The sequence below is a fragment of the Anolis carolinensis genome, unplaced genomic scaffold, assembly GCF_035594765.1.
Source record: "Anolis carolinensis isolate JA03-04 unplaced genomic scaffold, rAnoCar3.1.pri scaffold_9, whole genome shotgun sequence".
NCBI lineage: Eukaryota > Metazoa > Chordata > Lepidosauria > Squamata > Dactyloidae > Anolis > Anolis carolinensis.
In genome coordinates, this window is record NW_026943820.1 from 13,145,682 (window position 1) to 13,162,335 (window position 16,654).

Here is a 16,654-nt window from a genome sequence, read left to right on the forward strand (position 1 = left end):
TATATACTTGAGTATAAGCCGACGTGAATATAAGCCCACCAGGACCCTCACCCAAGTATAAGCTTAGGAGGTTTTTTTTCAGTCCTAAAAAAGAGCTGAAAAACTAGGCTTATACTCGAGTATATACAGTAAATCTAAGTTTCGCTTTTTCCTCAATGTTCTGTTTTCTCAGTGTGGATGGCGGTGAGTTGTTTGACCGGATCATAGATGAAAACTACAACCTGACTGAGCTGGATGCGATCCTCTTTACCAAACAAATATGCGAAGGGATCCACTACTTGCATCAACAATATATCCTTCATCTGGACCTGAAGGTGATGAACAGTTTGTCTCACTGAAAGGAAAAGTAAAAATTAACCGTATGGGAACACGATGGTTAGGGTTCTTCAAGATCATGTGGGGAGTCAATATGGTGCCGCAAACCTTGGAAGTTGCCCAAAATGTGACCATCAATTCTCAGGAGGATTAGATCAGGCATGGGCAAACTTGGGCCCTCCAGGTGTTTTGGACTTCAACTCCCACAATTCCTAACAGCCGGTAGGCTGTTAGGAATTGTGGGAGTTGGAGTCCAAAACACCTGGAGGGCCCAAGTTTGCCCATGCCTGGCTTAGCTGAAGCTCAAAGTTTACAGAAATGCAAAATGAAATCTCCATTATGAAAGACCATTTTTGTTTGAAAGATGAAGAAACACCTTAATAAGTATTAAAAATTCGGCATTGTGTTTCTTTGTTACACGTAGTGGCACAATTTGTTTGAATGTTGAACTAGGATTCTGGGAGACGTAAGGTTTAAATTTTCGCTCCGTTATGGAAATCTGTCTATCTATTTGGGGCAAGACACACTCGTAGCTTTATTTATGGATGGCAAACCTGTTCTGAATAAATATTATCAAGAAAGCCCTGTGACCATATAAGGTTATCATACAATGACATTGACTTGAAAGTGCATAGCAAACAATAAATGGACCAATATATTGTCCTCCCGCTGATGAGCTCTGGATGCTTGCAATACAGCATCCTATATTGTTCTTATATTATCTTCCTATTGAACTTTTTTCATTGACATTGATTGGACTAAGAGAGAGTTAATGGCCAAAAGTCAAGTCCTAAACTAAAGTTAAGAAGGGACTTGAACCCTTCATTTTGTGCCACACTGGGTTGCTTCAAGCGAGCATCCCTTTCTGAAAATACTGCAGATGTTGTTCCAAACATGCTGTTTTCTTTTGCAGCCTGAGAACATACTATGTGTGAATCACACGGGAAACCAGATTAAAATAATTGATTTTGGATTGGCACGGAGGTAAGCCTTGACCCCTTCCACTGTTGGCTGATACTCCTTATTTTGGTGGCTTGGTAGGGCTTTTTTGGCACTTTTGAGTATTAAGCCAGAGGTATTGTTTACACCTTTAAAATTGCTGCTTCAATTTGCATTTCCCTCATCCATAGTGATCACATTAAAGCCACAATTGTCCTTATTACATCAAAGTGAGAGCAGCATTCCTAGCCACTCAAGTTGACTCTCTTGTGTTATTTCTGACCACAATGCTCTGGTTTTCTTTTTTTTCTTTGGTCATGCATACAAAATATATGTATGTCTACATTTTATCCATATGCCTTGAGAGGACATTGGCCATCCGATGAAGCAATTGAATGCTGAGAGATGTAGGTGCGCGAATCCCAATATGCAATTATATGCACAAATTATATGCACCTTCAAATAATAATAGTGACTGCATGCCAGCAAAATGGAAAAGAATAGTGTTTCATGACAAGAAGGATCAGGAGATCGTCTATGAATCTGTATTACTTTGGCTGGATTTACATTGTCCCATATTCCGGGATCTGATCCCAGCTTTTAACTGGATTATATGAGTCTATACTGCTAGATAATCTAGGATCAGATCCTGGGATATAGGGTAATGTAGATGCAGCCTTAGTAAACTGTACTTCAATACTATCTCTGTGGCCTTAAAGTCTAGAAATTTTGCTCCTTTAAAAAATGCATTTTTAAATGGACACCTTGTGAATATTTGCAACACTTTGTTAAAATTCTCAGCCTTGTGTATATCCCATGCACTTGTTGGAGCATCACTTCATCATTCCATCTTTCTCTCTCCCTTCTGATAAAGGTATAAACCCCGTGACAAGCTGAAAGTGAATTTTGGCACTCCGGAGTTCCTGGCTCCTGAAGTGGTGAACTATGACTTTGTCTCATTCCCGACGGACATGTGGAGTGTTGGCGTCATAGCATATATGCTGTGAGTAAACTTTTTGGGAAGGAGGGAGGGAGGATTTAGTCGTTATAACACCTGGCTTTTCCATTATACCTAACTCGACCCATGGGAAGGTTATCCAGTTGCTTTTCTATGAAGCACATGTGGGCATGTCGTGGACATAACAAGTCTCTACATAGAGTGCCTTCACTCCCTGCTTCAGGCTCAGCGGCTTGTCGCCTTTCCTTGGAGAAACGGATACAGAGACCATGAATTACATTGTCAACTGCAGCTGGGATTTTGACGCAGAAGCCTTTGAGCAAGTGTCAGACGAGGCCAAAGACTTTGTCTCCAGGCTCCTCATCAAGGAAAAAAGGTAGGGCTGCCATATTAAAAATAGAGTCTTCCCACAGTGGGATCCGGGCCTTCATATTCTCCCTTCCAACCTATCAGAATCCCCTAAAAATCTTAAGTTTTCCTGTGAGCACCTCATGAATTTGAGATGGGCATTCCCTTCCTTCCATGTATTTATTGTTTTTTTTGTCTTGGCAAGACAAGGCATGGAGAAGGAATTGGATTAATTTGACGGTTCTGATGAAAGTGGACTCTAATCAAGATTTGTCACAAGAAACATCTGATGCACATTGTCTCACTTTTGAGTAGCCAGAGTGATGGGGTGTATCAGGAGTTTCAGAGAAATAACACCCTCCCAAATTGGGTGCTACAAAGACTCAATCCCGACACTGCCACCAATTGTGATGGTGCTAAAGCCAATTGGGAAGACTCAAGCCAATTGTAATGGTGTCAAAGCTAATTGTAAATGCTGTTTCCACCGCTGAGGGGATTTTTGAATCTTTTAATCCCTCTAGATTATATATATATCACCTTTATATGAGGGGAAGGATTACAGGGGGTGATCTTTATTTCAAGATCCCAGCCTCTGTCTCTGTAGCTAGGGATTTCTGTGTTGTTGTTCCCTTTCTGAGGTAACTGTGACTATTACCCAATTAGGTGATTTATTAAGGTAACTGCCACCAACGTGAGGCTTTTGAATTATCACCGATGAAATTTGGCTCCACAGATGCAGATGAGATGAAATGAGTCAGTTGTTAACAAAGAACAACAAGTTTATTGCGTACAAAGCTTATGGTTGCAGGTTGATTGATTTACTTATGGAACTTTAGATAAACAAATGGTTTAATAACTCTTATAACCACCACAACAGTAGTCTCTGGTGTAATTCCACTCTCATTCTCCTACTGATGATATAAATTGTAGTGAACTCTAACCTCAGCTGAGCTCCTTAGTGAACAATGTCCCAACTACAATAAAAGCCTTTAATTTGATCTACTACCGATCAAATTCCTGATCACTAGTCCTTCCCAACTAGAGATCTTGACTAGGCCCCCTTTAGTCTGCCTTGACTAAAGATTTTGGCCAGGCCTGTCTCCTCAGCCCTTCTTGACTGAAAAGCCTCCAGCCACGCACTCCTGGCTTCTTTTTAAAACTCCCACTTTTTCCTTTTCTTGGCTCCGCCCACTTCTCCCTCTGGTGAGCTAGCCAGCTCCGTCTCCTTGGTGACAGCACTACTGTGGATTGAAACAAGATGGCTTCTGTTTCAGCTACTGTGTCAACTAAACACAAATACATACTCTGACAGTTAAAATTAAACATAATAACTATGACTTCTCCACAGGTGCATATTTTAAAATATACATACCAGGAAAGAAAATCATGCAAACATACTTGGGAAACATAAAATGGGAAACATAAAATTTTAGAATCCTAGAGTTGGCAGAGACCCCAAGGGCCATCCAATGCCATGCTGGGGATGGAACACTCTGAACAGATGGATATCCAGCCACTGCTTAAAAACATCCACCATTCATAGGCTTTATCAGTGATGGGCATAGGGCAGCCCTTGCATATCATCTATAAGTGGCAATGAATGGATCTCTTCCTCATCACTTTTTCCAACTAACTTTGCAACTTTGGCTCCTGCATCTTAGAGGGTCTGAAGCTTCTGAAGTGAAGGGACTAGGGATAAGCTAGGAGTGGAAAATTATGAGCCAAAGCAGAGAGTTCAGACAAGAGGAAAGTTCAATAGGGAAATGCCTAGTAACAAGCAGGCACATGAGGGGGAGATGCAGGAGGGGGAATCAGCTGCTGAGAAAAAGCAGGCTCAGTAATACCGATAAGAGCCAGAAGAGAATGAAAGGAAGAGCTAGAGATGAGGCACAGATCAGAGAAAATAGCCTGTATACATGTTTCAAGGTGTTGCCTATAAAACTAAGATGCATCTTAGTTTTGTGTGGCACTTTCTTCTGTTCATCCAGCAGGGTGATTTGATGAAATAAACCTGTTGAACCATCTCAGTGCTCCCAGTGTTTGATTGGATAGAGAGATCCTGGAAGTATTTGGGCCATTTGGTAATAAAGGAACACGGCAGCACATTCTAATATAGGCACTCAAGGTTTCTTGAAGCTTCCCACTCTTGCATCAAGCACCCCTCACATGAGATTTTCTGTTTTTGTTGACAGTGTCGCAGGGACAAGGAAATGTATAGATATTAGTAGTACCATAATGTACAGTTATAGAACATAGTGTGCAATATATAAACTGATACTACAAACAGTTTTAAGACTTTTCATCTAACTGCAACTAGACGCAGAGCCTTTTCAGTAGTGGCGCCATCTCTTTGGAACACCTTGCCACCTGAAGTTCGTGCCTTGCGGGACTTGTTGGCCTTCCGCAGGGCATGTAAGACACATCTGTTTCAACAGGCTTTTGAGTTCTGTTGTTGATGTTTTAAAAGGTGCTTTTAGGATGTTTTTAAAGATGTTTTAAAGATGTTTTTTTAAATTGTTGATTTTAGCCGGTTCTTGTAAGCCGCTCCGAGCCCTAGGGGAGTGGCGGCATATAAGTTTGAAAAAATAAATAAATAATATATAAGAGACTATATCACTATAGATGTATAGAACTATAACATAACTTACTTTATATTATACTAGCTGTGCCCGGCCACGCGTTGCTGTGGCTTATGGGAATTCTTTGTTAGGTAGGTGGAATAACAGTGAATAGCTTTGTAGCCTGAAAGCCTGGCCATTTTCTTATGTGAATCCTTGTTTGGTGAGGTGGAATAGAAAGGAATAGGCTTGCTGCTTGGAAGGTTAGGTAGTTGCCTTTTAGGGGAATTTTTTGGGGGGTGGTAGAATTGTAATGAATAGCCTCGGTGGTTCAAAGCCTGGGTGCTTGCTACCCAGGGGAAATCTTTGGTTGGCCAGCTTCAGAGTTGTATCACTGTTTCAAAGCCTGGTCGCCTTTTATGAAGGTTAATCTTTTATTGGTGTGGTGGAATTGCACTGAATATCCTTGCAGCTCCAATGTCTGGCTGTACAGTAGAGTCTCACTTATCCAACATAAACGGGCCAGCAGAATGTTGGATAAGCGAATATGTTGGATAATAAGGAGGCATTAAGGAAAAGCCTATTAAACATCAAATTAGGTTATGATTTTACAAATGAAGCACCAAAACATCATGTTAGACAACAAATTTGGCAGAAAAAGTAGTTCAATACGCAGTAATGCTATGTAGTAATTACTGTATTTAAGAATTTAGCACCAAAATATCATGATATATTGAAAACATTGACTACAAAAATGCGTTGGATAATCCAGAACGTTGGATAAGCGAGTGTTGGATAAGTGAGACTCTACTGTATTTATTATTTTGTATTTTATATATATATATATATTACAAAATATAGAAAGCATGGCACATTGCCTGTTGTGGGTTTTGGCCTTTTTTTTGGGTGTTGTGATTGTATTTTTTGTGTGATTGTGTTGTATCTTACTGGAGGCAGGGATGATGGATTGTGTTGCCAATTTTAGAGTTTGGTGGGTGTTGGGTTTTGTTGTTTTGTGAGTTGCCGTGATGCCAAAAGCCTTTTATATATATAGATTATATACCATACTTTTCCTTTTTTTCCTTTTTGCTCTACTCCATTGTAACCAAAAGGATTCCTGCCTGTGATTCCACTTTAATTACCATGACTACATCCAATGCAAGTGCAATCTGTAGCTTGATAGGATATTAGTTGATAAAAATCTACTAATGCCTCAGCCAGGCACAAAGCTTAGATCCTATACGATACTGCCATGTCAATTAAAGTAAAATCATAGGGCTACAATTGTTTTGTTTACTATTGTTCTGGATCTATTCATACTGTGCAATTATAATGCAATGATTCCACTTTAACTGCATTTCATAGAATCCCGGGGTCTGTTGTTTTGTGGAATTAGAAGTCTAAATGCCACTGCCTAAATGGCGAATCCCAGGATTCTGTAGGCAGTTAAGGTGGAATACAGTGTGACCATTGCATAGTATAGCCTTTGCTTCACTTGTAGCTTTGAGAAGATCTGAAGCTTCACAGATTTCCTTCCCTCCTTGCCTTCTCTGTCTTTCCAGCGGCAGAACGAGTGCAGCCAAGTGCCTTAAGCACGAATGGCTGACGGACCTTCCATCCAAAGCCAAGAAGTCCAAGGTCCGTTTAAAGTCTCAGCTGCTGCTACAGCGTTACATGGCTCAGCGCAAATGGAAGGTAAGCATCAAATGGGCCTTCTTGTTCTTTTTGGAACACAGTTCCGGCTACTGCTAACATTTCCTGCTATGATAGTTGGCCGTAGAACCTGAGAACATTATTCCTTTGAACTGTAGGAGGATCATGCTGGAGGTATTACGAACTGTAGCTCAAGGTCATACTTTGAAATCCAAATATAATTGCAATCCAAATGCAAAATTTGCATTTGAAAAATGTAGGGCAGAAACAGAAAGTAGATTGACGCCTGCTAGTAGATTTCCAAAAATTTAAATACTGAATTCGTAATTTGGAGATTTGTATGATTTGTTAATACAAATCTCCGAATTACTAATCCAAACAGGACCTCTCCGATGCATTACAAAATGAAATGGAAGCCTCCAAAATGTTTTGGAGATTAGTAAAGATTTGTTGTTTTGGAGCGTTTGAAGCTGTGGATTTTTCAACGTAACATACTCTGTAATTTTCTGGGCTGGAAAGGGGTGAGGAGGTTGATGTGATTGATAATGGAAGTTGCATGCATTTTTTTCTTGTCAGCTAATCACATTTTTTGCAAAGCTGGTCTTCTCTCAATATCTATTTTTGTGGCGTTAGTAGGAGAAAAAGGCTTTTTAAAATTCAGTAGATGAATAAATCTTTCTGAAACTTTGCAGGATCAATGCCCTGCTTATGTTGTCTCATTGTGCAGAAATCGAAGGGGATACATCTTGTTTTTTTAAAAAAAAATATTTGTAAAAAACATTTTAAAAATCCTAAAAATCAGTAGATGGCCAAAACATTCTGAAACTTGTCAAGCTTAAAGTAGTGCATGTTGCCTACTAGTGTGTTCAATTTTATCCTGATAGCCATAAAAATGACAAAGAAATGAGCCTTGAAATTTTTCCGTTAATGGAACAAATCTTAAAAAACAATGATGAAGCTTTGGAGATTCAGATTATGAAATGAAATGGGACCCGTCCGATTCTTTACGAAACAAAGCAGGGAGCCATCCTAATCTCCAAGTACTAATAGGATTTCAGTTGCTTCACACACCTCTACTAAATACTCTAAATGTACAAAGTCCTGTATGATTTTAGAAACTAAGCGGAGCCAACCTTGGCTAGTACTTGGATGGAAGACCAATGAACATCAGGTGCTGTAGGTTATAGAGGAAGGAACAAACAAGACCAACTTTGAGTATTCCTTGCCTAAGAAAATCCTATGAAACTAATTTTTAAAGCATCTGAAAAAGTGAGATGGCAAAAGATTGATCTGGACTGTCTCTTCCAAACTGGGATTGTTGCAGTGTATGTACATCTCCTAGATTAATTAATAATAATAACAATAACAATAATAATAATAATAATAATTTTATCCTAAGGGACTTGGGGTAGTTTACATGAGAAAACATCCAACCACAACATAAATTAACATATAATCCATAAATTTAAAACACAATATAATAATATAGTTACAAAACAACGTAATGATTATTAAAACCAAGAAATCAATTGATAGATTAATATTGTGTTTCCGTTTGCTTTACAGAAACATTTCTATGTAGTAGCCGCTGCCAACAGGTTGAGAAGGTTCCCCAGCCTGTCTGAGAGTCCGGTGTGATCGGTTGTCGATCAGCGAAACACAGAATGACTTGAAGATTGTAGCATCCAGCTCAACTCCATGCCCACTTGGCCATCAGATTTCTTTCCCCATCTTCCATTACATTCATAGCCACAAAGTGTGTTCCAGTTTCAGTCTCCAAGACAAGTAGGATCCAGTGGTTTGTAGCAGAAGAGAAGTGGTTATCTCCTTTGACAAGTTTCCACAAGGAAGATAGGGGTGGAAAAGGCTTATATTTGAAGTCTCTTCTTTTTCACATTTTGGTGCCTCTAATATTAGCCCTGTTTCTGGGTCTATTTGACTTGCCAATTCCAAAAATGGCACCGGTTTCCTCCATCAGCCATATAGCAGTCACTTATACAGAATCATGATAACCCTATCTAAGAAACTAGAGCTATTTATTCAATAGTTTTCTGAATCTTTGCCCCAAACAACCTAAGAAACAGGTCCAAAAACCAAGACTATTTCTAAATGTATTAATATGTCAGCAATTAGTCATGATCTCTTCTGAGACCAATCTTTTAAACATGAGCTGGGATTCAATATGGCAGTTATGTATGTATGGCCTAGAGTTGTTGGTTCATGATGGTTTCATATTGACTGTCCCTATATATTCAGTAGTTTGGAGAATACAGAAGAGACTATATTTACTGGGCAGCAGCCATTGTGAGAGACACAGATCTGGTCCCATGAAGCAGGAAGCAACTGACTGATATCCTCACATTCCTTCATTTGTGTGATCACCAGTGTGATAATGGCTTTCAGCAGTGATCCCGTTTTGGCTTTTTTCAATGGTTATCGCTCACTAAAAACTGGGCAAACATTAGTCAGATGCTTCCAGATAAATTGACGGAGGAACAGATCTCAACTGCTTGCAGTGGCTGCTGCCCAGTCGATACAGATTTGGACTGGGGGACACTGGTTTAAGTAGCTAGGTACGTGATACAGAATTACAGCTATGATATTTCAGGTCTAAGAACCTCAGGGGATGCATAGATAGAGACCTTGATGTAGTCAAAAGCGATACAGCATTACAAGGGGGCTGCGTGGAATATTTTTTGCTCTGAATGTAGGTAACTACTTATGGTGCATCTATTCTAGAATTAATGCCATTTGTTTTACAAAAGGAGCACAGCTTCCTAATCTCTTAAACAGTTTAGATGGGAAACCTTGGAACTATATCAATATGGAAACCCTGAGAAGGGGAACGCCAATGTTGATTCACCCGTAAATGAACTAAGCGAGGCACAACAAATGGAAAAAAAATTAAAAAATATATTTATTTGCTTTTTGAGAGGATTTCGGTTTGATCTTAAGACTACAATAACAACAAGAAAAAATACTTCTGCAAAAAAACAACAACCATGAAATGGCTGGGCAAAATAAGTATGTTGGACTGCAAATCCCAGTATTACTAATCTGACCAGGGCTGATGGGAGTTGCAGTTCAGTATCTGAAAAGTTGCACTTTGTCCATCCTTGAATTAAAATGACACAGGGGTGGAAAAATAAATACATCTCAGCCGCCTTTGAGGCACCCAAGGAAGCCTTCAGAGAGCAGATATTAGAGTGAAATGGGTTGTAGGAACGTCCATTGAAAATTCTAATAGCTTCACTATTGAGAAAGAGAAGTTAAAATTCATTGCACAGTAAAATATTCCATTCTGCGAAACTTGACACAATGCCCTGGGTTCCAAAATGAAATCCAACTTTCTCAAGTGACAGAAATGAGAGCTGTCCAGCTCAGTCTTGTTGGCAATTTTGGCCATTTGATTCTCATACTGCAGATTGATCAATGGTCAAGGTTGGTCTTTGCACCCATTGTCAAATTTCCAATTTCTACCATCCAAATTATTTCTACCACAGCTAAGCATTGAATGCCCGCCCAGAAAGAATGTTCCAATTTTGGATGCACTCAAATCATACATTCTCTTCCTGCGATTTTGCAGCATTTTCTAGAATTCGCTTTTTCCACGCTTCATAGTCTTCCATTACTTCTGTGTCACGTTTTGGACGCTTACGAGGAGCCATTACGTCTGTCTCCAGTGCTATTTGTAGGAAAATGTAAAAGACAGACACTGAGAATGGAAACTTAACAAACAGAGAAATGCCATAAGGATGTCCAGAAGGCATTCTTATGGCATTCAAAAAGGTGATGGACTACAACTCTCATCATTCCAGACTAATGACTATGGCTGCTAGGACTTACTCCACCACCACCCAGTGACTTCTCAGTTCAGTTGCAGTTTCTATATGGAAAAAACTCTTCCCACTGTCGAAAGGACAACTAATTTTATGGGGAACACAAAGTGTAAGCTTCCCTGCAATTTTGGATTCCAACTCCCATAATTTCTCAACACTATCTGCCTTGGGGTTAGGGCTCATGAGGCTTGTAGTGCAAAGATAGCAGCAGGGAGCTGAACTTGCCCAACATCTATATTGAAAAGCATTCATACTTAGAACTCTTCTGGCCACCAGTATTAAACAAAACTCTAAAATCAGGACAGAAAATAAAGAACAACACTCAAAAACAGGGGAATTCCAGGCAAGAAACAATTAGGGCCAACTAACACCTCCCAACAAACGATTCCCCCAGGCAGGAAGCAGCCAGACTTTGAAGCTGCAAGGCCATTCAATGCCAATCAAGGTGACCAATTGCAACATTCACATTTGCCTCAAACAGACAAGAGTTCTTTCTCCCACCCTGGACCATCCAGATATATAAACCCCACAACCTCTGAGGATGCCTGCCATAGATGTGGGCGAAACATGAAGAGAGAATGCTTCTGGAACATAGCCATACAGCCTGGAAAACTCACAGCAACCCAATGTCAGGAATTGTAGTCCATTGCTGATGTATCTCTTTTATGCACAGACAACCTGAACAAAGCTTATCTACCAAAACTCAGGCCACTTTCCAAGAAAAGTGTGTCAACCATCACATAGTTCTATTCGATAGTAAGGTAAGTAAGACATTGGAAGCAACACCGACCTTTCCCTTTTCCAAGGCAGTCAAGGAAGGTCTTCTGGGTTTTGGGGGCCTCTGCCATCAACTGGTCGCTCTCTCCTTTGAAATAAAATAGGATACTTTTAAAAAAGAGCCACGTGTATATGTCAATTTAGGTCTGCTTTAATGATACACATTGCAAAGTTACAGTCAAAACCTGTCCCATATACATTTGTCTCCGAAGTGGAAACAAAATACAGCTTCAAATCTATAGGGAAAAAAGCTTTCTGATTCAAAGACCTCGCGGGCCATCCAGTGCAACCCCTTGCAAGAAGCAGGAAAATCTAATTCAAAGCACGCCTGACGGATGGCCATCCAGCCTCTGCTTGAATGCCTGCAAAGATGGAGCCTCCACCACAGTCCGAGGCAGAGAATTCCACTGCTGAACAGCTCTCACAGTGAGGAAGTTCTTCCTAATGTTCAGGTGGAATCTCCTTTCCTGAAGTTTGAAGCTATTGTTTCGTGTTCTAGTCTCCAGGGCAGCAGAAAACAAGCTTGCTCCCTCCTCCCTATAACTTCCCTTCACGTATTTGTACATGGCTATCATGTCTCCTCTCAGCCTTCTCTTCTGCAGGTTAAACATGCCCAGCTCTTTAAGCTGCTCCTCATACAGCTAGTTCTCCAGACCCTTAAATCATTTTAGTCGCCCTCCTCTGGACACTTTTCTGCTTGTCAACATCTCCCTTCAAGTAAGTAATTTTAAGTAAGGTCTGAAAGTAAGGTCCGAAAGGGCCGAACTGTGGCGCAGCTGGTTAGTAGCCAGCTGCAATAAACCACTACTGACCGTGCGGTCATGAGTTTGAAGCCAGCCCGATTCAGATTGAGCGCCCGACCATTAAAATAGTAAGCTTGTTGTTGACCTAAGCAATCCGAAAGATAGTTGCATCTATCAAGTAGGAAATTTAGGTACCGCTTATGCAGGGAGGCCAATTTAACACCATAAAAATCATCCAGCAATGTGCAGAAAGGAATGAGGAAGTAACCCATCAAGGACTCTGTGTCACTGTGGATGATGAAGGAGCTGGTCCCCCTGTGGCCGGAATCGAGCTTACCATCATGAAGCTGGAAACTGGAAAATGTTAAATTGCCTCTGTGTCTTTGTCTCTATGTCATATGGCATTGAATGTTTGCCATGTATATGTACATTGTGATCCACCCTGAGTCCCCTTCGGGGTGAGAAAGGCGGAATATAAATGCTGCAAATAAATAAATAAAGGCAGAGGCGATACGTACGGCTGACTTGCTGGCCAATCTTCTCCAGCTGGCAATGGAGACGATCAAAAATGGCCTTCTTCACACCAGAGGCGGCCACCATCTTGCTCTTATCCACTTTAAGTTTCAAACATCTGCAACATGGAAAAAATGGACATTTGGAAGCACTCTGTTAAGAAAATTTGAGTGCTAGGAATCACATTCCCAAACTACTCACTCGCAGGGAAAATAATATGCTAATTTAAACCCTGCCATGGAATGCTTCTTACAAAGAATTGTTAACCTATGGTAATAAATAGTGACATCACAGAGGGCCACTTCACCTAGCAATAGTCAATCCTTCACCTATCTACAGACAAATACACAGACATACAATACTTAGATTTTACCTGCAAGCAGTGAACAATGCTGCAGTTGTGAATAAGGGTTTGGACAAATCAAGATCCATCTGCTGAGCTTCTGGTAAGCTGGATTCATATCTGAAACAGGGAACAGAAATGAAGCAATTTCAACATCTTGGAGAGGCTCAAGTAATGCATCACTTTGACTTTGCAATATGAATACAGAGGAAAATCTTACTGTCTCCAATAAAGGTTAACTCTACCTGTTACTCATAATCTCCTAGGTAGATAATATAATGTATACAACTGACCATAAGTGTACACTGTACATACATTTATTTCATTTTATCCCCAATTTAATTTATTTCTCCAAGGCCAGAGGCTTAAGGCAGCTCACAACATGACTGTAAATAAAAAACAGACATAACTAAAAACATAATATTAAAATACAATTACATCGCTCATCATATTACATCGGGGCTGGGCTGTGTCACAGCTGGTTAGTAGCCAGCTGCAATAAATCACTACTGACCGAGAGGTCATGACTTCGAAGCCAGCCCAGGTCGGAGTGAGCTCTTGACCATTAATAGTCTAGCTCGCTGTTGACCTATGCAGTCCGAAAGATAGTTGCACCTGTCGAGTAGGAAATTTAGGTACCGTTTTATGTGGGGAAGTTAATTTAATTAATTTACAACACCATAAAACCTTCCAGCAGTGTGTGGAAGAATGAGGAAGTACTCCATCATGGACGCGGTATCACAAGTGGACAGTGAAGCGGCAGCTCCCCCTGTGGCTGGAATTGAGCACACCCCCATGAAGCTGGAAAATGTTAGATTGCCTGTGTCTGTCTATATATGTTGTACGTCTAATGGCATTGAATGTTTGCCATGTATATGCGCATTGTAATCTGCCCTGAGTCCCCTTCAGGGTGAGAAGGGTGGAATATAAATACTGTAAATAAATAAATACATAAATAAATAAATCATATGAAAAACAGGTTGGAATTGCTGGGCAATTGCAGCTCGTAGCAAGCCTCGTCTATGGCTGGATCTACATTGTCATATACTCCTGTTTCGGAATGTGGATTAACTACATTGTTCTAGATTATAGGGCAGTGTAGACTGATATAATCTAGTCCAATAGTTAATCCACTGGATTACAGGGTAGTTTAGATCCAGCCTATGACTAATGGGAATTGCAAATGAGCAGATAAGGAGACCTCCAAAACAACATATTCCATTGCCAAACAGCTCTTATCATCAAGAAGTTCTTCCTAATGCTTAGGTGGAATCTCCTTTCCGCAGTTTCAACCCATTGCTCCATTGTGTCCCAGTCTTTGGTGCAGCAGAAACCAAGCTTGGCCCTTCCCCAATGAGACATTCTTTCAGAAATTTAAACGGCTCTCATGTCCCTTTCTCTTGGCCTTCTTTTCTAAACACACCAGCTCCCTCAGCTGCTTCTCACAAGTCTTGGTTTTCAAACCTTTAACCATTTTGGTTGCCTTCCTCTGTCTGGCTTGAAGACAAACACTTCACACTGCAATTCTTTTTGCCAATCCCACTTGTATTTCTGAACAAGATTTGGGCTGGGAACTGCCTTCAAAATGATGCCTACCTTTTCAGTATTTTCAACGCCAGATTCACTGCCTCCAGGCAGCAGAACTGAACGGCCAAATCCCGGAGGCTGAGGTTGGAACGCAGGCCAAGGAGGCTTTCAAAGGACCTCAAGGAGCTCTGGTACGTGGCCTTGTTCAGGCCAGAGAGGGTCACCACATAGCTCTGCATAAAGGGAAAACAAAGCCAAGGTTTCCCTACCAGTACACTATGTAACACAATTTTTGTTCCTGGGGGATAACTATCATTTCTTAATTTTGTTGGTTTTGTTTACCTTGTCCACAGGGTTCTTTGTGAAGGCAGCAGCCAAGTCCAGGCAGATGACGGCGCGACTCGTGGCGGACACCTGGGCCAGCAAAGGGCCGCATTTCACCTGGGAGAGGCGCAGGTATTCTTCGGCTTTCCTACAACAAAGAGGAGGGTAAGGACTTCGTCACATTAACATTGAGAAAGGCATCATTACGCATCCCGCTGTTTCGAAGGGTGTTCATGCGGGATGCATACAACCTCCTTCTGAAAATACAGTGCTTTGACTCCTCCCAATCCGTTAGAATGCCTCCTTATGTCACTTTTTCTCTGTCTCCGTGAGAATGGGATTTTTAAAAACGTGGCTTGTTTTGGAAACGAGGACTGGGGATAAAGCTTCAGTGGAGACACCTTAAAGAATTTTCCCTGGCATCAAGTCCAGTCGTGTCTGACTCTGGGGGTTGGTGCTCATCTCAATTTCTAAGCCGAAGAGCCGGCATTGCCCATAGACACCTTCAAGGTCATATGGACGGCATGACTGCATGGAGTGCTGTTACCTTCGCCCCGGAGCGGAACCTATTGATCTATTCATATTTGCATGTTTTTGAACTGCTAGGGCAGAAGCTGGGGCTAATAGCGGGTGCTCACTCCACTCCTCGGATTCGAACCTTTAGACTTTTGGTCCGCAAGTTCAGCAGCTCAGCGCTATAACATGCTGCGTCACCTTATCTTCGTGGTAATAGCTATTAGTGGATTTCCTTTCTCTCACTTCCTGTTATCTCAGCCCCAATCTTAATTAGTTGTTTATAAATCGGATGTCTGTAACTCGAGGACTGACTGTATGTGATAAGGTCCTTAATTACAGTAGAGTCTCACTTATCCAACACTCGCTTATCCAACATTCTGGATCATCCAACACATTTTTGTAGTCAGTTTTCAATACATCATATTTTGGTGCTAAATTCATAAATACAGTAATTACTACATAGCATTACCATGAATTGAACTACTTTTTCTGTCAAATTTGTTGTATAACATGATGTTTTGGTGCTTAATTTGTAAAATCATAACCTAATTTGATGTTTAATAGGCTTTTCCTTAATCTTTCCTTATTATTCAACATATTCGCTTATCCAATGTTCTGCCGGCCTGTTTATGTTGGGTAAGTGAGACTCTACTGTATTTCCATTGTTCTTACAGACAAGGGCCTCATCTACACTGCTGTATAACCCAGTTTATCAATCATAGAATCATAGTTCTGAGTTAAAAGAGACCTCCCGGGCCATCCAGTCCAACCCCATTCTGCCAAGAAGCAGGAAAATCACATTCAAAGCATCCCCGACAGATGGCCATCCAGCCTCTGTTTAAAAGCCTCCAAAGAAGGAGCATCCACCACACTCTGGGGCAGAGAGTTCCACTGCTGAACAGCTCTCGCATTAGGAAGTTCTTCCTAATGGTCAGGTGGGTTCTACTTTCTTTCCTGTAGTTTGATGCCATTGTTGTACGTCCTAGTCTCCAGGGCAGCAGAAAACAAGCTATGACTTCCCCTCACATATTTATACATGGTACATTTTAGACATTGTTAGCCACTTTGAGTCTCTTTTAAGATTGAAAAAGTGGGATATATATATATCTATACACACACACACACACACACACACACACACACACACACACACTAGCTGTGCCCGGCCACGTGTTGCTGTGGCGAAGTCTGGTGGTATGGGAAATAAAGTATTGCGGAATTGGTGGTAGTTAAGGTAAAGGGTAAAGGTTTTCCCCTGATGTTAAGTCCAGTCGTGTCCGACTCTGGGGGTTGGTGCTCAT

The 16,654-nt window shown here is 40.9% G+C and overlaps 2 protein-coding genes across 8 annotated transcripts in view; one reads left to right on the forward strand and one right to left on the reverse strand.

The window, feature by feature from the left end:
• mylk3 (myosin light chain kinase 3) overlaps positions 1-9,703 on the forward strand; it is a 57,014-nt gene extending 47,311 nt beyond the window's left edge. For all 3 annotated transcript variants that reach the window (XM_062961734.1, XM_062961733.1, XM_062961732.1), the window contains 6 exons: positions 173-314; positions 1,229-1,299; positions 2,129-2,257; positions 2,436-2,588; positions 6,681-6,813; positions 8,338-9,703. In XM_062961734.1, the coding sequence (XP_062817804.1) occupies positions 173-314; positions 1,229-1,299; positions 2,129-2,257; positions 2,436-2,588; positions 6,681-6,813; positions 8,338-8,409 (700 nt within the window). In that variant the 3' untranslated portion in view covers positions 8,410-9,703. The remainder of the gene's footprint in view (positions 1-172; positions 315-1,228; positions 1,300-2,128; positions 2,258-2,435; positions 2,589-6,680; positions 6,814-8,337) is intronic.
• Positions 1-16,654, reverse strand: part of orc6 (origin recognition complex subunit 6) — an 83,560-nt gene that overhangs the window by 63,504 nt on the left and 3,402 nt on the right. For 4 of the 5 annotated variants that reach the window (XR_010000576.1, XR_010000575.1, XM_062961735.1 and 1 more), the window contains exons 2-6: positions 14,856-14,985; positions 14,583-14,746; positions 13,017-13,106; positions 12,649-12,761; positions 11,401-11,475 (exon numbers count right to left, since the gene is read on the reverse strand). Coding sequence is in view for 3 of the 5 variants with exons in the window: in XM_062961735.1 (XP_062817805.1) it covers positions 11,401-11,475; positions 12,649-12,761; positions 13,017-13,106; positions 14,583-14,746; positions 14,856-14,985 (572 nt within the window). In the remaining 2 variants the exon portion in view is untranslated. Of the gene's footprint in view, positions 1-9,664; positions 10,457-11,400; positions 11,476-12,648; positions 12,762-13,016; positions 13,107-14,582; positions 14,747-14,855; positions 14,986-16,654 lie in introns of those variants that run through there. The other variant, XM_003222932.4, reaches the window with a different exon arrangement.